Source organism: Apus apus, chromosome 2, assembly GCF_020740795.1.
Source record: "Apus apus isolate bApuApu2 chromosome 2, bApuApu2.pri.cur, whole genome shotgun sequence".
NCBI classification, from domain to species: domain Eukaryota; kingdom Metazoa; phylum Chordata; class Aves; order Apodiformes; family Apodidae; genus Apus; species Apus apus.
This window is the reverse complement of record NC_067283.1, coordinates 62,735,941-62,760,791: the sequence shown is the minus strand read 5'-3', so window position 1 is coordinate 62,760,791 and position 24,851 is coordinate 62,735,941. Positions and strand designations below refer to the sequence as shown.

The following is a 24,851-nucleotide window of genomic DNA, read 5'->3' as shown; positions in this document are numbered from 1 at the left end:
CAAAGATGTTACTGTCCAATAGTATAACATGGACTAAAAGTGACATAAGGTTTACATCCTGCTTTAGAAGTAACCTCCAGGCATACCTACATTGGCTAGTGCTCTAGTGAGAATGCACTTGTTTTACATCCACTTGCGGTGACAATAGGGAGGGATGGTTGGGAGAAATCCATTAAAACAGTTAAATGGTGAATGTGAGTTAGTCAGAAAAAGTCAAACTAAGCCAAATACGTAGCAGGCTGAAATGAAATCATGTTAGCAGCATAGTGTTAGAGACTAATTTTTGCCTTGAGTATATTTTGCTTTTCCTTGGGTTTTTAATTTCTTGCTCAGTTTTTGGGGCTCTGTGCAAATCGAAAGGGAATGCAGATCATGCAGACTGTACAAGGACAGGGGCCTTAGAGAGCTAAGGCAGTTCAGCTTTAGCTTCCCTCCTTTGCAGATTTAACACTAACTGTACTTCCAGGGTTTTTAGTGCAGCACTTTCTGTGAGTGATGGGATGCTCCCAAATCTGTATAAAGGAGGCAGTTCACACCTGCCATTCCCGTAAGTGCTTAATTTCACATGACTAGATGAGTAGTCGTCTTTGTCACCTGTCAAAATGAGTCTGTCTGAAACCATACCATATGCCATCTGTGGGCTTTATCTCCGTTATTAATTCAGGACATTTGAGTGATGCACCAACCACTGAGAGGGAGTCTGCATGGCGGCAGCGTCTTTAAATGCATAAGACGTGCCAAGTGTACTGTACTGCAAATCGCAATAGTATTTCTGTGCTCTCTTGCTTTGATTTTTCATGTCAGCTCAGTGTTTATGCTTGACCCCATTGAAGCTGATACCTTGCAGATGGCTTCTACAAATGTGCCCTGACACAGCACATAGATACGTATTACACTAAAATTACTAACTCACTTTTTTCCATATTGTTCTTTTTTCCTCTGACTGCATCAAATGTTTCTGAATAAGCTAGAATGTAAGCTGATTTGAAATATGTTTTAAAAAGGAGTAATATGCACACGTGCTTCACTGCAAATGAAAGGGCAGCATGATTTCAAGAACTAAATGGCCTTTAGGGCATATATTTGCTTTTTTTCTAGTAATATTTTTTGTCACTTTCATAGACTGCTGGATTTGAAAGTACCAATTAAAAACTGTTGATTTGACCAGAAAAATTTCAACTGTGGCTTATATTTAAGTAAATGAATAGTTGAGCCTCTGACCTCTTATTACTGTGAGTTTTAGACTGTTTTGTAGTTGGTGGACCATGCAAATTTCCCATTCTATGATTACCTGGTTGTCACTATGTTTCTCTTGCTAGCAGTATATTTCAAAGAAATCTAAGATAATAAGGTGAAGAGGAGAGGGGAAGCTGGTCTGGGCTTCTGGAAAAAAAAAAAAAGGGAGGAGGGGGAGTGCTCATTGTTTCCTTTGGCCTTTGGTGTTCTTGTTAAATGCTTATTCATCCCACGCAGACTGTGTTCGCATTTTTTTGCTTGCTCTGTGTAATCCAGCTTTTTGTTACCTTTAAGTACTAAAATACTCTGTCATGGGAACTTTTCCAGTTAATTTAAATATACATTATCCCCAGAATGTATATTTCATATTATGGGGTTAGGAAAGGGATGAATCTCTGCTGTGCTTTGATATACATTTTGTTACACTGCTTTCTATAATCTAGAGTTTTAAGATCAGACTCAGCAGGTCCTAATGTCCATAAATGCTTGATGAAATGTTTGCTGCCAGCTGGTGGAACATGAGTTGGCTGAATAAATGTCAAAATAAGAACCCATCTTACTCTTCTTGAAGGTTTTATGTTCTATTTGTGAATCCTGGGTGTTAAAAACCTTAACAATGTTATTGTATTAGGAACTTTGATGAACAGTTAAGGTTTGCTTCCAGATAATGTGTAGAAGGGAATCTTTTGGGGTTCTGGCAATAAAGCTCCTGTTCTTTATAGCACCATTAGAAAAAAATGCTTTGAGAAACATAGGGAAAGGTCTGCTTTTATTTATGCAAGATTCAAGACAGAATATTTTATGCATGTATCTAGTGCTCTGCTGTGTTTAATAATCCATGCATAAAAATTGGTGTTGCAAAAAGGGATTAATGCTAAGTTGCTCATTGCTTGACCAGTTAAAGCTGTGCATGTTAATTGTACCTTTATTATGATTTGCTTGTATGAACATTTCTCTTGCTTGTTGGATATCATGAAAATGAAGAGTATTTAAATCAGACAGATCCCCTCTCAATCTTGTGTTGAGTGTCAGGTTGCCTGCCGATTAATTAGAATGCTGTTTAATCCCAACAGACCTTTGGAGCTGTGGCTTACTGCATTGATGGTTAACTAGCAGAAAATAAAAATCACCATTCATTGAGCGGTTTATTCAAAGAGTGGGTAGTACCTGTATGAGAAAGTGCATTTTTGCTAAATAAAGTGGGAATTCTAGCAGTTGCACTTCAAGGCATTAGTATAGAAGGTATTGTCAAATATATAGCTTGCCTAACAAACTGTGCCATCTTCTTGTAATATTTCTGCATTTACTGAAAAACAAATAAGGTCTCACTTCCCTAATTATTTGTATTATAATTATTAAAATTCTACCAACTACCCTCCATGCTGTTCCAGGAGTTTCTATTTAATTTAGATGCATAAACCCTTTTGTTTTATTTGATAGATGACCTATCACATTCACTGTGCTTTGCAACATCATCTACATAATCTTGACTGCTTGCCTCATTAGGCTCTGACATTTGTTTAAAAAAAGGTTCATTTTTTTTAGGTGATTATTCTTTAAAAATGAGAGAAAGGTATTACAGTGTGTTCTAGAAAGTTTAATAAAACTGCACGTAGCACTAGCATTGCTGTACCGTTATGAATTGAGCAAAAGACGTAAAATCTCTTCTACCAAGTCTTTGAAGTCAATTAGTTTTGTTATGTTAATAATGCAAGAGCCTACTGAAGAATGTAAATTTTATTATATCAGTCTTCATGGTTTTGAAATTTTTTTAATTTTATGTTTTTTTGCTGTGAAATTTAGCCCAGTCAGTTGGATAGCTGCAAAAGAAAATGATTACACTTGCCTAGAGGTTTGGGTTTTTATTAAAACCACTGTTTTCTTTCCACTGCAGTGTGCTGAAGCAGATGCTATTTCAGGTATTGTACTTGCTTGTTTGAAATAGAGGGAAATGATAGGGAGGGTTCTTGGCACTTAATGTGTCTTGGTGCAGCTGAACTGTGATAGGGTGTGCCATTCATTCTATTACTTGTTCTGAGTAGAAAAGATTAATTCTTTTATACCATACAGGAAACTTGCAATCCATTTCACACATCCAGTTTTCTAAAGACAGAAGGGTAGTGTGATAGTCCTACTTGTCCATTTTAAGTGTGTGCTTCTCTGTCCTTTAATTGATTTTCAAGGTTTCAATAGCATAAAATATGATTGAGACAGAGTTATTTAAATTAGCAGTGTGCCGTTGCAATAAATCACCTTTTTAGGGAACTTTCCAATTTGTGTTTCTGTGTTTATGGCAAAGAGGAGTATTAATTTACTTCTGGAAAAAAAAATGCTCTATTTGAAGAGTGCTTAATGATGAGAAATTAGAGAGCACCGTGGCGAAAATGAAAAGGTGTGTATTTTCTTGCACACCTAAATTAATCATTTCACAAGGAATTAGCATTAGCTATTTGGTTGGATGGCTTTAAGTCATTAAGCAATCACTCTAGCCACTAATTGAATGTACATTTTACCTTGATCTCTTTATTGAAACTGGACAAACATCACTCTAAAACTCCACCCAGTCTCTCTAGGATTGTAATGATGGCTGCAGCAGCAACAGTAACAGTTTTCGTCTTTGAAAACACTGAACCATTAACTGCATGTTTCCAACCACAGCACTTCCCTCAGTTTGTGTGGGAACTGAAGGTGTGCAATACCTTGAGGGAGTCAGTGTGGTGCTATTAATGCTGAATGTGTCACTGGATCAGCTGTGTTTTGGTGACACACTTGTAGATGTACTTGGGCTCACGCCTCCATACAAAGTTGAGTAATAAGCAATCAGCACCTACCTGATGTAGATGTTGATTGTTTTACATTTTACCCAATGTAAATTCAGTCCTACTTTTATATTGAAAGCAGGCTTTGTAGGGATTCTAGTTTTCTTATTGTGAAATGTTTTGGCAACCCAGGTTTAGGATGTCTGTACTGGGTATTACTGGTTTTATCAGATAAATGCAAAAAGTGGTACTCTGCAGGGGCTGTTCCTCTTCTTGGGGATACCATGTATATCCAGGTTAAGGGTCCTATCTTGGAGAGAAACATATGTTGTTTGTTTGTTGGTTGGTTTGTTGTGTGGTTTGTTTTTTTTTGTTGTTGTTTTTTTTTACTAAACAGGACAATTCTTGATATTTCAGGGTTTAAAAATAAAAATCAGGTAGCAACTATTTGGTACTGGGTGTTCCTTTGTGCGCTGTCTCATGGGAAGAGATGCAACAAGCCTCTGCTGAAACTTTGAACTATGAAATACAGGAAAATATTACAGCATTACCTGAAAGTCACTTTTTGGGAAGAACTGTTAGCCTCTGTTCATTGTTAATAAAAGAAGTGGCAAGTTTTTGAAGACATGTAAATGATTTTCATTTGGCTTGGTTTAGTTTTTAAGAGATTAAGCTTCATATGTAGCCACAAGGGAGAAAAAAATGCTTAGCTAGCTTGGGTTTTGTGTATTTTATGAGGTTGGAAGCAACAGAGAGATCCCACACCTAGGAGAACAGCTGGGAACAGCTAGGGCTGAGCATATGGCTCATTCTCCTATCAGCAAATCATGGCTTGCAGTCTGGTTTATATCCATTTCTAAGGGTGGCCTGAGCTAATACCAGGTTTTTGTTTGGTAATGTAGAAGGCATTTTTCCCATATGACAAAACAGATTTTTGCCCTCCATCTGGCAACCCTAAGATTTGATTGTAAGGTTCAAATTACATTGGTCAGAATTGTGTGGGCTTCTAATTGTTCCAGTGTGACTTCCCTTTATCCTAATGGTATGATGAAGACCTGAGCATAAGTCATGTTGTATTACATGGGGTAGGGGTTGCCACTAAGCTTAGCCATCATACGGCTTCATTACATCTCCCCCACTTCACATACAGATGGCAGGAAGCCACTGCCTTCCAACCAGTGTCCTTGGGGAGGTGTGCAATTATACATCCTACATGTTCTTAGGATTTTACAGCCCAGTTACTCACGAGGGATGGGAACGGGGTGAAGGTTCCCTGATCATTAGTTTTAACAAAACTGTTACGGGCCTTCCAGACTGGATCATACTGTGTCATCCTTGCCATGCCTGCATCACTAGATCACATCTGTTCCTGAACTGTACTACAGCAGAGGAATTTATAAAATGGACCACAGCCACTTGGTTTTCATCCAGACCATGCTGGTGGTGGCACCACTGGGCTTCTGAAAGGCAACAGTCAGCAGACATTCCTCATGTCATATCCCAAACTAACATCTGCCACGAGGGGAAGAATTTTTGAGGGAGTGCCATTTTGTCATGTTTCCATATGGATTAGAGTTTCTTTGGGCTTCACTGCTGGCAGAGGACAAAATCCTTTTGCTAGGGAGCAAGCTATTCAGAATTCAGTACTGGATTTTTGCCTGCTTTACATTAGGGGAAAGAATTGCTGTCTGAACAGCTTGTTGGTACTGACATAAAGATGCACAGATATTGACATTTATTGTGTGTGATTCTCTATGGTTGCGTGTGGTGTCATTGCAAACAGAGGGATTGATTTTCTGGTTAGCTGGTTAAATTCGTGTATTATAATTACTGCAATAATGTATATAATCTTTCTGGCAATGAGCTTTCTTTTCTGATGTACTCCAGCTGCTAAGAATTGGAAAAAAATATTTCCAGTATGATCAATGTCCTAAAGGATATTTCACATATATTATTAGATTCCAAATGTAGGTTACTTATTTTTTTTAAAGGCAGCTTAAAACATGTTGTGCTACTTTTTGACCTTTGTTCCTACAGGCAGTGTAACTTTCATTTTAATGTAATTATTCTCTTTGTTCATAGACATATTGTTAGATTCCAAGGGATAGGGGGGGAAAGGCAATCAGCTGTTTCAGTTGTGATTAAAGACAGAAATTTTCTTTCACAGTTGTATAATTTGAAAAAGTTCTTCCTTTATTGTTTCCAGATGGAAATAAAATTCTATATTGCATTTTTCCTTCTAACTGAAATACGTAATTATATCTAGTAATGCAAAGCACTTGGTAAAAAAATAAAAATAAATTAAAAAAAAATACAAACCAACAGGAAACAGATGTTAAGCTTAGCATGTTGATACACTGTACAGTACAATTATGCATTAGCCCATGATGTGCTTCAAGTTTTCTCTGGGATATTAACTGATGGTTTTATTAAGTGATGAAATCTAGTATGCTCTGTAAAATCTGTGGTGTGGGAAAATCTGTCGATACTAACTAAGTGTGAGTGTTCAGCACCTAGCTGTGATTTAGTCAAACCTATGTGGGTAAGTACTTCAGTGTAGTTAGGTGTAGGGGGGACCAAAAGCAAGACTGGAACAATTTTACTTTAAGGCTCTGCTTTATAATGTAATATTTATACCTGAATGCAGAGAAAATTTGAAAGATTGTTTTATCCAGATTTCTGATGTAATCATGCTCAACTTTTGTTTAGTTCATTATTGTGATTCCTTCTGAACTACTCACTCCAAGGTAGATTCAGGAACACTAGTGGTGTTTCAAAGCCAATGACAAGGAAACAGTGGGTCATCAGGTATTTCTGCTTTGTGCTTGGTTTGTGTTAAAAATTTGTGTTCTGCTAAATTCACCAAGTTAATAGTTATGATCCTGAAGTACTTGGTGGGAAATCCATTTATCAGTAGGACCTTTGATTCAGATCTCTGCCTGAAAATAGAGAAATATACTCACTAGGACTTGAGTGCTTAAAGGACACGGAATGTGTTTTGTGTATAGAAAGTAAGCAAAGAAAGGATTTCACAGTAGAAAGTTGTTGTGGCCTCGTCTTCTCTAGAAGGATCTTTGAATGTCCAGGACATGGCTGAAACCTGTGACCACAATAGCTAGGCTGTATTAGGATTTCAAGATACGTAACATGTGTAGAACGTGCATTTGTGATATGTATGGCAAGCAATTTATTTCCTAAAGAATGCATGTTCTTTGACATTGAATGTGCATCTTTCTAGCATAAAACGATGCAGTGGAATCACCAACAGTGTTTTTGAGGTTACTTTCATGGCTCTTAGTGCCTACACAGGCCTGCAGTGACAGTTGAAAAATTTGGTTAATTAATGCCAGGCATTTTGTTGTTGTCCTATTAGTATATAGAACCAAGGAGAAATGAGCTTAAATAACAATTGTGTTCTTAATCCTGAAAGATATTGACAACAGTGATTACAAAAGCCAAATTTTTTTTTTAATTATTTTTTTTTTAATGAGGGGTAACTGACTGATTTCTACCTAGAGTCTTGCCTAACTGCAACTGCTGAACGCTATCAGTTTAGCTGTCCTTACAGGAAGTGTAGCTGAAATCTCCCTCTTGGCCACATCCCTCTGAAGCAACTCAAATGTGAGACCAGCAGGATTCTGCACATTGCCATAAGATAAGAAACTAGTGGGTTTGGAGTTAGTTGGGTGTGTTTTCTTGAGATCCTCTTGATAGGAAAACTCTTTCTACGTTTTAGGACCTGGTTTTCACTTTTCATACTTTGCAGCAAAACTTTTATCTTTTAAGGTGAAAAAGAGAGGAAGACAAATGAAACCCTACATTTTCACATAGCATAAATCTATTTTATTTCTATCAAATTATTCTCCGCATTACAAAGGCTGGAATAAAATAACACTTTTGTAGCTAGAAATTATAATACATAGTTTATTACCTTCAAAACAAATTCACAAAGTGGTCACGTATTGAAGAGGCTGTTGGTCAGAAGATGCCAAATTTGAGAGGAATAAGACAGAATTAATTTTTTCTGTGTTGTAGGAAGAGTTATTTTTAAGAACTTGACAGATGCAGAAACATGTTATGAAACTTGGCTTTAATTGGTTTCTTATATCATAAGTCTGTTTTTGAAGGTTGAATGAAGTGCTCTGAACTAAGAGATAAGTAGAATAGTAGGCTTGTGGTACATAGCTTAGCTTCCAGCCCTTTTGCCATTTCATGTATTATCAAAACTTATTTTATTACTGATAAGCAAAAAAATCACAGATGACTACTAGGATACTCCATAAAAACTATGTTTACCATATTTTCTAAAAGAGAAGGAAAAATTTTCTCATTTTGTTATTTTTTTTTACAGAATTTGTTCTAGCCATTTCTTATTGAAAATATATTTTAGCTGAACATCTAAGATTATTAAAGGTGTAGTCAAATGGTTCAATTTGAAATGGACACATCAAATTTGTATGGATGCATGGTGGCCATTTTTTTACTCTTTTCTTCATGAATCCAGCTACCTCCAGCTTCCACTGCAAACAGCCTAGCTGTGCATCAAGTTGTATGCCCTCTATTATCAGCATAGTTATTGCTGTAATGTTTAGTTTACATACCTGAGATAGAGTAGATATTCCACAGAATACAGTAACCATTTCTCTTAGACATTTATGTAATAGGATCTTAGACAGAAACTTTCAAAACTACTTTCAAAAATTGAGAGAGTTCGGGTTTTGTATGCATTTGTTTGTTAGATAAAAGATGTGTGTTTAGAGAGTGTTTTTCTTCCTCCAGTGAAAACATCAGTGCTTTTTAAGAGGCGGGTACCTGAAAGTTACCCTTAAAAGGCACGAGGGTGTTTACCTTCTCTCTGAGCAATCGAGGCCAACCTTGTAGAAATACAGAGACAAAATATAGATGTATGATTAATATTGCTGATTAATGATCTGGAAAGAATTTGTAAGTTGAACTTAACTAAATCTGGCAGCAGTATGTATTGTCAGAAGAAAAATCTATCCTGTCAAAGAAAACTGGGAAAATGGTCTGAGTTAGCCTGACTAGAGCACGCAGACTGCGCATGGCAGAGGAGCAGGCAGTGCAGCACTTGGTCCCAGCCTGTGTCCTGTGTACTCACTGCATAGGAAGAAAGGGCAAACTAAGTGAAAACCTGGTTGTGTGTGTCATATGCTTCTTTGTCCAAATGCACTTTTTTTTTGCAAGTTAGGGATTAACAGGCAGTATTATATCGTATTGCACACAACCTAGGTGCTGCTTTGTCTCAATTTTAAAAATGCTTAAACTTTCTTGCTCGAGTGCATGGCCTTAATTGTGTAAATAATAAAAATGAAATAAATAGGACTGCCATATTCTGTTCTTCATCTCATGTTCCATCACACTGCCAAGCCTCAATCAGGGATTTGATTTGTCTTTGCTTGTTTGCATTTTGCTGTTACCTTTACTTTGTTTTCTTTCTGACCTTTTGTATTTGTACAAAAGATGTAACATCTCTGTCTCTTTTCAAGCTCTGCTGAATTCTAAGCATTTTATAGCCAAACACTTTTAAGTCGTGGAGTCTTATCTCTGAAATATCACACGTAACATATTTCAGATCAGTGTTGCACAAGGTTTGCAAGTGGCCTTAATGCAAATTAAGGTATATATTTGTACATATATCTTCATTACCAAATGGCCAACTTTAAGGATTCTCTAATTAGAGACGTTGTCATATGTGTATATGAGAACTTACTTGCCTCTGACAAGAAAGCATCTAACCCTTTCCATCTTCTGAAATTTAAAACAGCCGCTGTCTGAAAGCATCAACTTTCACAATACTAAACCTCTGTATACCTCTAACATTTTCTCTTAATTGCATAGCTTTCTTCTTACTATATTTAAAACCAAAATGGCTTCCAGATATTTTCACCTGTCCTTACTCTTTCAAACTGGGATCCTGCAACTCAGTATTGTTTGGATTTCTGAAGTATTAGTACCGATACTTACTCCATACTTAGCCTGGAGGAGAGAATACTGAGAGAGGATCTTATCAGGGCTTATAAATTTCTAAAGGGGTGGGTATCAAGAGAATGGCACCAGACTCCTTTCATTGCTTCCCAGTGACAGGACAAGGGGCAGTGGGCATAAGCTGGAGCACAGGAAGCTCCATCTGCGCACGAGAAAAACTTTTTCACTGTGAGGGTGGCAAAGCACTGAAACAGGCTGCCCAGAGCAGTTGTGGAGTCTCCCTCTCGGGGAACGTTCAGAACCTGCCTGGATTTGATCCTGTGCAACCTGCTCTAGGTGAATCTACTGCAGCAAAGAGGTTGAGCTAGATCATCCCCAGAGGTCTCTTCCAAAACCTATCATTCTGTGATACATTAATATAAAGGAGTTTTGTATGTTGTTTTCATCATGCTTTAAAGCTTGTTTTCTTTTCTAATTACTCTTAGGAAATGGCAAAGATTCTCAATCATCCAAGAGTATATGCTTTTCTGCACATACCAGTCCAGTCAGCTTCTGACAGTGTGCTCATGGACATGAGAAGAGAATACTGCATTGCAGACTTCAAACAAGTAGTGGATTTCCTTAAAGAAAAGTAAGTCTCCTAATATTTGATAAAATAACAGTGTTGGTTTTTTTGCAATGTCAAGAACATGTGGCTGAAAACACAATTACTTGCAACTTCATAATTAAGGTATGAAAAAAATCAGTTGTTTTAAGATTTCAAAGTCTTTGAGTTTTCTGTAAGCCCACTGATGTGGTTTGCTCCTTTGCTTGAGCTTTTATAAGCATCTTAAGTCTCTGCATGACATCCTTTTAATTTGTCCAGATATACCTAATCTTTTTCAAAGAATACATTATTAATTTTATTTTTTTTTTATGCTGAAGTTAAAGTTATTGAAGACTTCTTTAATGTGGCTTTTGAGCGATGTATACTTTGTGTGCTGGAGATGATCCAGCTCCAGCAAATGTGAATGAGTTGGTTGCTTTTTTTTAATACATAGTATTTTATGTCCTGTAGCTGATGTACATTTACTTCAATATAGTCATACTCTAATCTAGCTTATGACACTTACTATTTCTAGGATAATTTCAAAATTATTTCTCTTAGCAACAGAGTTAATTATGACAAATAAATGTGTGTATACTAATGTGTTGTTTACTTATGCTGGCCTGGAGATGAAAGTTACATTCACTTGCAAAGCTCTTGTAACTACAAGTAATAATTTTATATCAAGGAAGTCTTTTCTTAGCTTTTAAAATTTAATATTGACATACTTGGATGGGTATTTCTGCACCAATTGCCCTAAAAATAGCTGTCTGGAGAATTATTTTGGTCACCTTTTTTGGCTACTTTCTCTCTTTTTCTTCCTTTTTTTGTTGCTTGTGTGCTTATTTTACTGAATTAAGGGTGGTGGAGTTGTAACGTTGATTCTTAAATTGCATTAAAATATTTGTACATGAAAGAATCACATTTGCATAAGCATTTTCATAATAAATTTTTCATGATCATTTCAAAATGTAGCAGTCTAGCTATGTAAAACATGTCATGCAAGAGCCACATGGCAACTACGATATGTAAGAAAGAAAAGCAAACTGCAATAGAATAAAATCTATTCTGCAAACTTTATGTGTTATTCATAGGACATTCCTATGTGTCAAAGACTACTGATGGAAATGGAGCTGCTTGTCTCCATACAGTTTGATTAGGCATTATTTTTCCACCCTAAACAATGCACATGAATTCTTGGCACTTCATTTTTATGTGACTATAGGTCAGCATTAGTTTTTAATTAACACATATATTGTATTCCCATGTATCCTCAGTGGGAACCATGTCAGTTTATGTTTTAGTTGACTTGAAGCTGATTCATTATTCTTGTCAATAGTTTTAGCATTGGCAGCTATTACCATAACAGCAGCTGGATTTTCGATAACCTAGTATAGCTGGCACAGGTTGGGGCATATGGGAATTTACTTAATCATTCAGCTCTAGCACAAAGAAAAGAGTGAATCTGAATTACTTAATATCCAAGTTTAAAACAGCTGGTCATTGAGTATAAAATAATCTATAACATACATCTTTTTACATTGGCTTTTTTTTGTAGTGAACTTAACAAGGAAGAACTAATTGGCTTCATGTTTTATTTTTAAATAATAACAAACTTTATTTATCTGGCTTATTAAGAAACTACCAAATTATCTAGTCATTCCTGCTAGAAAACGGTCTCCAAATACTAAGATGGAAAATTCTTAGTACCATATGGCAGCAGGATGAGGAAGCTAAGCAAGGCAGAGAAAATATTTTTGATATTTTAACGTGCACATCTGCAAAACTATTTTTTTTCTTTTCTTTTGCACTTAAGAGCATAGTGTCTTCATTTGTAGTGTCTCCTCTTATGGCAGCAGCCAGCTATTATATTCCTGTATAGATATCTCCATAAAGATCTCAGTGAAAAGACTGCCAGGACTTAACATTACTTCAGAGCCTAAAGCCACAAGAGTTAAAATTAAATATATGTTTGAGTTACTTTAATAGCCAAAAGGGATTATTTCCATCTTCCATGTATCAAAAAAAAACCCTAAAACAGCAGTAGAACCTCCTATATCTCTTTACTCTCTTCTAGGACCATAAGGTCATCTAGAAGCTTCCTATACAAAATGTACAGTAGATTCCAAATGGCACCTTTGTCTCTAAAACATGACATCTTCTCTGGTAGTGTATTCACCTAAAACTATTAAACCAGTAATTCTGTAGGCTGACCTGCTGAAGAGGCAAAGCAACATACCAAGGAATTCTATGGGTATCAGTTAAGCACTTAATAACCTGAGTTCAAACATCTAAGCAAATAAAAATGAAGTAAAGCAAGTAAAAACTGAAGGAAAGAAGGAAAAAAATTAGCTGTGTCATCTTTTTTAATATTCCCAAAGATACCGAGTTATTCCTGAATTCCCTCTGAGGAATCTTTGTTCAGGCAGAAACCCTAGAAATGGAATTCAAAAATTAATATAGATGTTGTTGCACAGTCTTTTGATAAGCAACACTTTTTAAAGACACTCCCCAGCCAGGTGACAAAATTTTTGGTTTGTTATGAGGATCAGTAGCAAAATGTATAGAATATAAAGCCAGAAACACAAATGCATTAGACTAAAATGCTGAAATACAGAAGCCTTCTTTTATATTTTTTTATAAGTTCTGTCTTTGATATTTAAACACTTTTTTTTTTCACTGAAATTTCATCAAGTTCAGTTATTCAGAAAAAATGCTATTGTGCAATTGATAGGTCAGTAGCTCACGTACAGGCTGTACTACATGTGTACTGTGTCCACATCTGGAGTCCTCAGCACAGGAAAGACATGGACCTGTTGGAGCAGCTCCAGAGGAGAGCCACAAAAATGATCAGTGGGATGGAACATGTCTTATATGAAGACAGGCTGAGAGAGCTGGGGTTTCTCAGCCTGCAGAAGAAAAGGCCTTGGGGAGACAGTACTGCCACCTTTCAATACTTAAAGGGTGCCTATATGAAAGATGGGAACAGACTTTAGCAGAGCCTGGAGTGACAGGACATGGGGTAATGATTTTAAACTGGAAGGGTGTAGATTTATGCTAGATATAAGGAATAAATTTTTTGCAATGAGAGTGCTGAAACACTGGAAGAGGTTGCCCAGAGAGGTGGTAAATCCCCCATACCTGGAAGCATCCATGGTCAGGTTGGGGCTCTAAGCAACGGGATCTAGTGGAAGGTGTCCCTGCTTACTGCAAGGTGGTTGGAATAGATGACCTTTAAAGGTCAGTTCCAACTCCAAGTATTCTATGAGTCTATGATTCCATGATACTGAAGATATCAGTATCTGTTTTTACTAAAGATATATTTGTAAACTATTTTATATTTGTAAACTATTCAATAGAGCAACAGCATGAAAGAAATGAGGATGTGCTGATTAATTTAGAAGGTGGCCATCTTGTTCATAGTCTGTAGGTACTAGTCCCCCTAGTCCTCTCATCTGTAGTCTTCAGGGGCTATTCACAAACTTGATTCCTGAATGAGATATTAATTTTGATGTGTTTGGAACTAAATATAGGAAATTTAGAAATTGCTGCTAAGTAAATTTAATCCAGAGACCATTTTAGTCTTGTAAAAGGAAGTCTTTTAATTGTGGTGTCATTATATCAAAATGTGAGTTGTTTTTCAAGTAATCTCAATTTTCAAGATCAGCATAAATAATATTTCTGAAAGGTGATGTTTGTAGTTGCAAAAAGAGCAAGACTGCTTTAATTATCTCAAAGTTTTGAAACTTAATCCCCTGAAATTTACTTTTGCTGATAAATGCAAACAAGTGGAATGTATTTTAGTTAAAGAAAACTGAGGTCTGAATATCATATTCTGTAATTACGTGAATAATCTGCAATGTGAATACATTTTCATTACGAAATCTTAAGACTGGTAATGTGTTTTCCAAAGTTCTTCTTTGCTGTTGTTGACTCTACACTCTCTAATATTCTGGTTTGTGAAGCAATTACAATGTTCATCAAAGCTTATTTTAATCTTTTCCTGTTACTGCACCTTGATATCAGAATTGTAAAACTAAAATTTAGATGAATAAAAATAGTAGAGAAATTTAGAGCTAGGCTGAAACACTATACCTTTCTGGTTTGGGGAAAAAGTTGGGTTTGCCTTGCAGTTTGTTTTTGTTTGTGTTCTGAAGTAGAAGTGTAATACTAATTGTGGGTGGCTGCTGCTGTTCACATGAGATTTTCTTATAATTCATACTGGAAACTGAGCTTTCCAGTATCATCTGAAAGCCTGTAAACTTGAGCTGCCAGAGTAGAGAGACACAGCTGTATGAGGCAAAAAATTCTGTTCTTTTTTTGAGCTGTTTCTCTCTTGCCCATTAAAATGAGACCTACTAGCAAGCCCATCTTAGCCTCTGTTACTGTTACTTTTACTGGTAATCAAGACTTAATTTTTCAGCATATGTAGATGCATAATTATATATAACTGGAAAAACAAAGGACCAAAAGTAAACAAGTGCAGTGGAAAATAAATTGCAATGTTGAAAGGGGATTAAACATTCAGGTGTAAATACAAATCTTAGTTGCCCGGCAGTTATAGACAAGTGCTGAATGCCTGAAGAAACTGGGGAGGTATTGACCAGATGAAGAGATGGTGTTATATAGTCCTTTGGGACAGTTGTCTTTGGAGAGGCTCCCTTCTTCTCTGTTGCTTTACAAAGAGTTAAGCCAACAAATGGTAGCCCCAGCAGCTTCCTAGGCCATGTCTTAATTCTATTTTTAAGGATTTTAGGGGATCCAGCCACAACTGTCGCTTGTTGCTTTTGATCTACCATGACTTTTTTCTCTTGTTGCAGTGGGAGCCAGGCTGCATCTGCTTGGATGCTGTTTAGACAGGCTGCTTCAGGGTAAAATAGTGTGGCTGGGAGCAAAGTGTACTCAGCTACCATCTCCTCCCAGTCATCCTGCATATCCATGTTATTCTCAGTTTTTACAGCACTATTTGAGTGTCCAAATTAAACTTGACATAGTGCTCTTTCTCCATATAATTTTGTCCAGTATGTCTCAGTATGGCTGCTCTTAACCTTTCTGAGTAATTTCACAAGCAATAGGGTTTTTTTGCCAGGTTCTAGTGTGCTGTTGTGACCTCATTCTTATTCTGGGCAGCATCATAACACATACCTTGAAAGCTTATGTGGAGGACAATTATCATGGTCTCTGTCTGTTTATCTTCTGCAAGGAAGTATCTTGACATCTTCCTGAAAATTTTCTCCATTTTTCTAATAGCTAGTTTTTGACTGAAATAATGAACAATGAAGAAGTATCTTCATAAAAGCTTGTTTCTAGGTACTGTTATTTGGATGATCAAGAAAATTCTGAACACTGTAAAATTCATAACTGTAAATAATTTTACTCTGACAGATGTCCATATAATAAGTTCCTGAATATTGTCAAGTCCACGTTGAAAGGGCTAAATGAGTCATCATCAAATTTGCAGCTATTCCAGGCACCCTGTGGTTTTGAGACTATCCCAGGCCTTGCAGCAGTAGTGCTGTCTTTATCACATTATCATGCCAGTTATTGAAACTAGAATTTGAAAAACAACGCAGAAAATATTTTTTAAATAACCATGTGCTATTTTTACACAGATTTTTCTACTCACTTTCAAAATGCGCGTAATTATGATGTAGGCTATAATGGCTCACTCACTTTTTTTTGCAGCATGAATGTGTTTCATTTTCTTTCTGAAAAGGGGCTTTTCTTTCTCAGAGATAGACCGATGAGCTCGTTTTGCAGATGTGCAAATCGTAGCCCTAACAAACTGTGACAAGTCTTTCAGATTTAGGCTTTTTTTTAATGGGTTTTACTGCATCTGTTCTGTCATTGTAACTACTGCAGATGCAGATGGCATCTGTTTAAAATCCTTAGCATGTTTTCTGCTAAGAAATTGCTGATTGTATTTAGTACTTATCTGTAATTTTATACCTCAGTCTCTAGACTCTTCTCTTGACTGTCTTTTGTCTGGTCAGGGTCTGAACTAATCACTTTAGCAAATGCGTCTCTCTTTTTTTTTTTTTTTTTCCTTTTTCTTTTTTTATGTTTTCTACTAATTGAGTGTTTGTAAAAAGTATTGAATTAGCACCAAAAGAAAAAACGTGGGGGGTGGAGGGGTGGTGGTGGGGGTGGTGGTGGGATGTTTCACCAGACACAGCACAGAAGTTCATTCAAGTTTGTGTGTAGACTTCACCCTAGTGATCAAGTGGTGTAGTCTTTAATGGACTACAGGTGCCTTTTATGACAGGACTACTTGTCTTTAGGTGCCATGAAATTTTATTTTGGGCTTACATTAAGTAGTTGCTAAATTTATAAGTCTTCCTGCCTCACATTTGATTCACGAGGCCATGTAAAGAGATTTACGTATGTGAGAGGTTTCAACAGTGCTAAACACTTGCAGATCTATTAATTTCATTAGGATATTTTGAATGTTTAGTGTTCAACTACCTAAATTTAAAAAGTGTGGTTTTCTTTGCTACTGTCTGGGAGAGAAAAACATTAGGCATTCTAGGATTTTTTTAATTTAATTTTTGCTGTGATATTACTCCAACCTAACTAGATGTCATTTTAGGAGGTCAGTCTTTCCATTTTGGCTTGCACAGCACTTCTGTGCCCTTTTCTCAGCAAATGCTACTCTCCCCTTGTTTTCTAGTAAGGAAATAAACTGAAGAGATTCCCTGGAGTGGAGAAATGGAAGGAAGGTTGCTTACAAATATCTGCATCTTTTTAGTCTTCAGTCTTCACTGTTTTACAGATTCCATTTAGTTAATGGAGACTTCTTGCTGCTGTAGTTCTCATAGTTAGATCTATTGCCACTTGATAAATTACTAGCCACCATTTTATAGCATGGTCCTTCATGCCAAATTCATCAAGGATATTAGGGTTTTCTAGGTTGCAGACTCTTAGTTATCCTGTTGGTTGTACATTAGGATGGTGGCTGCCAGAAATGCATGCTTTCTTCTGCTTTTAGGGGTCCCATGCCTTGTCAAGTGTGACCATTAAACTCTTTCTGTAACAGTGCTGGGGGGAAAACATTGGCTGGAAGGTGAACTACAAGCTGTAGTTGAAATTGCAGTAAAGTGGAATATGCATTAGACTTGTGGTTGTTTGTAGAATGTTATTATAGGCACTTAAGAAAAAAAAATAATTAATAGAAGGTTAGCAGTTGGTCATCTGTGCGAACAGCATGAGTTTGTCAAGTCACTTCACAGTCTTCACTTTCTTATATGTGTGTATTGATAAGGAGGTTATTAAAGTCTCTGCCTCTGTGACCATAAAAGCCAGCTACATCTATGTCCTGCTGCTGTTCAACTATCATAGGTATGCATAGAGATTGGAGAGGGCAGCCTGGAAAAGAAAGTGTCCAGGATGAGCACAGCTTGCTAAACTGCAAGCTTAGTGGGCACATGGATCATTTGCACTTTGGATACTTTAAGTTCACAACACTCTGATGTTCTATTTTGGCCAAAGTTTGGAGGAATAATTTTTGAATGTTTGCTGGAGAGGGAAGATATGTCCCTTTATTAAATGGTAAAAAGATTTAGTCCTATTCTAATACTTGTAGAAGCTAACTTACTTTTTTTACTAAATATAACTAGTAAAGGGGTTTTGAGGGATACTTTCTGTATGTAGTTATGATGAGGCTTTCCTTTTTCTAGGCAGTCTTCTCTGCAGTTTTCTTCTGCAAAAGCCTAATGGGAGTATTGCCAGATGATTGAGTAGAATTAGCAATGTGCATTAATTCAATTCCCAGTTTCTTAAGTGTAGCAAGATGATACCTTTTTTTCTTTTTCCTTCTCCGCCTGAGGGCATGTGAATGTGGTTTTTAGAAGTAATGATTTAAAATTTGTAGTCAGGTTAAAAGTAAGGAATTGTAAGCATCGTGTAGAATTAGAAATGAGTCTTCTTAAAACATCTAATATTTATTTTAAAATGTTTGGTTTAACTTACTGATATACTATACTACTCTAGAATTTTAAAACAGAATAACTGAAATAACCTTTTTAATTCTCTGTATAAATATTGTCATTGTTTCTCAGTATCTGGGTCAGAACTTAGAATGAAACTGGGGAGATAATCTAATTTGTTTTTAAAACAGTAATAACTAATTAATGTTTATTTCCTTAATAACAGGTTGATTTGAAGTGTCATTCTCAGTTTTAATTTGCTGCTGAGTTTTTAAGCATAGCCAAAAACATGTTAAGATACTTATTTATTATTTTATTTATGGTATTTATTCTGATAGCATGTTAGTACACATACAAATAATGTACACATGCATAATGTGCTCAGATGTGAAAATTATGACAATGGTATTAAATTTTCAGATCTGATACATTAAAAAAGTTAAGTAATCATTCATTTACATGGGTAACATTCTGATTTTCAGCATAGTACAAGATAGCAAATTAGTTTTCTAAGCCATATTATTTGATCATATAGAATAATAATGGCACAAAATAATTTTTTATGAAGGTTGTTAAATGGCCAGCTGATAAGCGCTGATTGAAGCTTCCTATGTTAGAAAGAAGGATTGAAGAAACAAAAAATTCAATACTTCTATGTCTGATCACCACCATTAATGGTTATTTTCTATAACTCTAAAATGCTTAAACGAAGAAAACTGCATGCAAAAGTTGTGAAACCTCTTTAAAAGTGTAGCTTTATGATTAAAACACCATTACATGCAAGAGACATGTAATTTTGCTACTTAAAAGTTTTCTGTACATTTATTTGGAGACTGTGATGCCGATTAATTTGGTAAAGCTCAGTTTTGTATGCATCTTACATTGGTCTCTTAATTATACTAATAAGTTGATGATTCACATCTTTATAATAAGAATGAAATTCATAGTTGTAAATGTCTTATTACATGGCAATGTAATCATAAAATTGACATTTAAAAAGTTTGTACATTAGAGTGGTGGCTATAACAGATGAAAGTTTATTTTCCCTAACTGCTTCACTTATCTCTTGCACTTGGAATTTTTTTGTCTTTATGTTTGGCTTCTTATGGTGATGTAGAATTCTCATTTTATTTAGTAGGAAAAACAGCCACAATACAGCTGTTACATTACTTTATAAGAGGAAGGTGTTATTGGAAATCTGGTCATATGTAAAGGCATAAGAAACAGTGTAAATTTTTCTCAATCCACTTACCAGAAAATTGTGATTCAGATACAAGTTCAAACTGGAAACTAAATTATTATGTCCAAACACCTTGCACACAGGAGAATATAAAGGCAGAGTGTCTCCATTTCTTCTTAAATCTGAAGAAAATATTTATTGGTGAAACCTCGAGGTCACAGAAATTGTCATCTGGCTTGCTGTGTCAGATGCCTCCCTGCTTGGCCTTCGAATGAGCCATGACCCTTAGCAAGAGAGACAACTTCTGAGATCAGAAAGTGATTCCATACAGAATCACAAGCAGCTCTGAGTTCATAACTTTTGGACCTTACTAACCCCAATAGATTTTAATCTGTCTCATGCAAAGAGCTTCATATTAAAAAAAAAACAACAAAACAAACAAACAAACCCCACCCTGATCTCTGAACTAGTTCATCTCCACTGAAGGATTTTTGTTGAAGGATTTTTGTTGAGTCAAATATCAGCATAAGCATTTGAAATCCTTCAACTTATTTACAGAAGGGGTAAACGCCACATCTGTAAAACTAGTTGTGTGATAGTTTGTAGCTCTACTGCTGAATCTCTGTGTGTATGCCCTACAGTAACTAGTTTGTTTGGTGGCTGCATTTAGTAAGTACAATAGATATGCCATAATATTTTGCGTGTCAGTGTATAAAATTAACATTGTGGGTGCAGCAGTGCATCGTAGTTTTAATGTTGTGGGAGAAAAGTTTTCTTTAACCAATACAGTTTATCAGCTGAAATGTGTTTCAAATAATCTATAAATTAAACCCTGTAGGGTAAGGAACTAATTTTGGGCATGATTTTGTGACTTGTATCAGCATTATGTTTCAGTGCATGCAGTGTTACGGGTTCACTTAATTTTATTTAAACTGTCTTGGTTTGAGCCAGGATGAAGCCAATTTTCTTTCTACTGATTTTTTTTTTCCTTCTGTGAAGCAGCACAGCAAGTTTTCCAGCTAGTGGACTGGTAATGCTTAAGTGTTTATAGATATTGCTGAGAGACTAAGGACACTTTGCTCTACTTGTTGGATTTATTACTTCAGACACTTACAGGAGCAGATCAGTCCTATCTACAACCCTCCCACAGGGAGGAGCAGACTAGACAGACAGCAAAATAGGCCAGAGATATTCCATACATATATATACATATATATATATATATGTATGTATGTAATTCTTGGTATAAATTCAGGGATCACAGAAGTCAAGCCCCTTCTTCTTCCTTCTCTTCTCTCCATGGCTGGTGTGCAGGGAGGACTCTGTCTCTCCATCACCACTGATCCCCAGGCCCGTGCATCCTCACACCTCTCTCCTCAGCTCCTGTCTGCTCTGCTGCTCTCTCCAGCAGCTCAGGGACGTTTTGGGACTGCTCACAGCTCAGGAGATGCCCTGGGAGTTGCTGGGGGTGGGGGGAGGCAGTAGGGTTTGCACATTCCTGAACATACTTGTACATAGTTGTACATATTTTCTTTTATCATTAGTTAATTACTTAATTAAAGCTGTCAAGTTTAGTTTTCAATCTGTAAAGTCTCTCCTTCATTCTCTCTCTCCTTTCCCCACCAGGGTGGAAAGGGGAGGGGATGGAGAAGCATTGTTGTCGCTGGTTTAATTGCTGATCCTGAGTCAAATCGTGACATAAACATTTGAGTGTGGTCACAAATACAGATTTAAACACAGCAATAATATTAACCACGCTAAAGGTTTTTCTAAGACTAGAAAAAGGGGAATGTATTTTAGAAATCTGATCCTCAATGCAGAACCTCTTAAAACTAACTTTAAAAGCTGGCTTGAAATGTTGATTTAAATCACTAAACCAGTTATTACCTAGAATTATTTTCTCTATATTTCAAACAAGATGAGAATTTTTCTAGCCCTAACTTGCAGAGCACTGTTTTATAGTGCAGGGCGCTATTTCAACATTGACAGCCATGTGTAATTGAAGCCAAATGTCTTTGTGAGTCATTACACTTCCTTATCAGTGTTGTTCACACATGCCATGAAACAGGGGAACAAAGTTTAAAATATTTGGCTTTTTAACTTTGTCTGCTTTCTTTATACTGTTTATGATACACATGTACATGCAGATATCGTCTTACCTTAGATTTTATCTTATGGCCTGCACCTAGTTGAGACAGTTGAAAGTCAAATTTTGTATGTCACACAGCAGAAGGTAATTTTAACCTTGTATTCTCCCATGGGTGTATGCCTGCAATCCCTGGACAGCTAGCATTAATTAGAAATTAGCAGGGAGCAATTATGCTTCCCCTCAAGGATCTTTTTTAGCATAAATTTAAGATGAAAGAAAATGAGAAGCTGTGTTACTGCCACTTGTTTGGATTATTTGTTACTGCCACTCATTTGGATTATTTTCTTACCTCTTTATGATGGTAAATTATCACAAAATATTTGTCAAACACCTGAACCAAACTATTATGAAATTTGTTGGCATTTTTTGAATGTTAAATACTTTGAAGCATTTTACTGAAATTTAACTATTTTTGTGCCTTTTATAGGTGACTTTGAATTAATTAGTCTCAGCTCATACCAAACAGAATATAGATTGAAATTTACTTCTTAATTTTCCTTATTTTTCATCTGTTCTAATATGCAGGATAGTTCTATATCTGAATACAAGCTAATCTAGAAAAAGGATTGTTCCTCCATTCAGCACATATCTGATTCAGCCCATCTGCTCTAAAAAGGGTAACAAGTTATATACCTACAAGCTACCTACTCATGTTCTATCATCTTTTCTGTTTTTAACATTTAGTTTTTAACTTGAAGCAGGGTGACTATATATCAATAATTAAAAAGAAGTTGGTGCTGTGGACATGAAAATGATTAATACAAACTGAAACAATTCCCAAAGTATGCGTTCACAATAAAGAAAAAGAAATACACATATATGGAATATGCTGTTTGTAGTGAAAAGAAGTTTACATCTGTGGCTTATTTCAAAATCTAGTGGACACAGTAAACACAAGTTATAATGAATGATGTAATTTTACTGCTAGTACATCTACATTTGCCTTTCCAGGTCACTTTAGATTTATGACATAGCATATATCCTTTCTGCAGAAAAAACATCCTTATTGCCATTAGAATTTTTGCACTTTGGTCAACAGAATAGTTAGTGCCTTTACAGAGTATTTCAGAGAGTCTGAATTGTCTGGTTTTTGTCTTCAAAAATATTTCAATTTGATATAAGATCAGACATGATTGTGTTAAGATTTATGTTCGTGATTGTTTTATGTGTTAAATATTCTATGGAGTTATATGGTAGTAAGTCATAAAATGATTTTGTGCGCTTGGCTACCTAAAATTACTTAGGCATAGTTTTTATAGAATGCAAAAATATCTGAGGTATTTTGAGGGTGTTCGTCATTAATGAGAATAGCAGAAGCTGAAGTCTGCCTTGTAACATATGTTTTCACAAAATACAGCTTCTACTTGGCAGTAATACAGCAAAGTACAGTAATTATCACATTAAGTGTTATAATCTTTTCATGTTCTCGTTAATAAAACAAATAAACATTTTTTCCAAAGGAAAATGTTCTGCTAACTCTTTAGAACAAAGAATTGCTTCATTGATTGAACTAAATGTACATTGAAATTACAATGATGTTCATGCAGAAATAGTGGCTGGGGATGTTTTATTTATTTTTGTAATGTAGCATCTGTAGGGGATATGCTCCAAGTCTCCTATCCCTTACATAGAGTTTGCAGAGGAATTAATTGTTCTTTCAATGTCTCTTGACTTCTGGGTTCAGTTAGAACATCCTGCTTTTGCTTATTAACTCTGTCACAAAAATTTGTTTCAGATTCACTTTATATCCTGTTCTAATACTTTTGTTGATTACTTTTATTAGTTTACTCTTTTATTTTTAAAGTTCTAGCCAGAGGTTTGTCCTCTGACATGCTGGGTTTTTTTACTTTGAAACAAGAATGTAATTTCTGACCTGGTATAGATTTGACTTTTCCTATTTGCCTCAAAGTGTTGTTTTGGGTTTTTTTAAATTTTGCGATGGGCATTCCTTCATAAAGAAACAAACTGCCTTTACTTTCCTAGAGAAAAACACATTGCATCTCAATATCCTATCTTTATGGTAATTGAACCCTAAGCTAGAAACTCGCAGTGGCGTAGTCAGAGTACTTACTAAATCTGAAGCTATGTTTTTTTTGTCAAGGAAGTCACTCACAGTCCAAGTTTTCAATCACTTCAGTAGCACCTATAGTGGCTCCACAGAAAGCCGAAGTTGAGGGCTTTGGTGAGGCTTAGCCCCAAGGTGCAAGAATGTGTGTTCTTATGCAGCTTTCTACCAAGTTCCTGAGACTTGAAGAAGGCTCGAAGAAATCTTTTTGCAATGGGAAATGGTATCCTTTCAAGTTTGATAGATAATCATAGCCCATGCCTCTACTAAGATCCATTTTTGAACCCTACAGACTGCTGTAACTAATGCAAAATTATGTTTTTCCCCAAAACTGGTTTGTTCTGGAATTATTAGCTGGGATTCTGATGCATAGGATTTTAAAGTCTTGCATCTTTCTATCCACTCATCCACAAGTACAATGGGTTTTAGACCTTTCAGTATCTTTTGGGAGTTCACTACTGTCCTTGTCTTTGAAGACAGCTTATTCTTTAGCTAGAAGGAAAAAAGAGGATTTGTGCTTTGGTGCTATATTCTTCTTTTGTTGTTATTTTCCAGAAAGGCAGGGTAGCCCATGTAGCATTTCTGAAATCCAAGATGATTTCCAATTTTGAGTTATTTTAAGAAAGTAGATGAAAGTAGTATTACAAATCATGAAAAGGCATCACCTGCTTTAACAGCTCCTTCAGTTAGACCTTATGCAACTATGCTCTGGATTGTACTTTTGTGATTTTACATGCAAAGTGGGCACTTGAAGCTTCACTTAGATCTTTACTAAATACTGGTATATTGAGTTAGCTGCCTTGGAGAAAGCTGTGTTTGCCATATCTCTCCTTCAGTCTTGATTCATGTAGAGGCTCAATGTGCCTTTCTTCAGACTTTACATGTTCTTGGATTACCTACAGTGACTGCAGACAGTCCAGCTGAAGAAGACAGATTATTTACTGCGCTGGTTTGGTTTTGTGGGTTTTTTTGGTAGTGGGGGAAGGGCCCCAGGGGCGGCTCCAG

The 24,851-nt window shown here is 36.1% G+C and overlaps 1 protein-coding gene across 2 annotated transcripts in view; it reads left to right on the top strand.

Annotated features, from left to right (window-relative positions):
* The window catches only part of CDKAL1 (CDK5 regulatory subunit associated protein 1 like 1), a 418,797-nt gene that overhangs the window by 259,060 nt on the left and 134,886 nt on the right, over nt 1-24,851 (top strand). For both annotated transcript variants that reach the window (XM_051610858.1, XM_051610859.1), the window contains exon 11: nt 10,427-10,572. In XM_051610858.1, the coding sequence (XP_051466818.1) occupies nt 10,427-10,572 (146 nt within the window). The remainder of the gene's footprint in view (nt 1-10,426; nt 10,573-24,851) is intronic.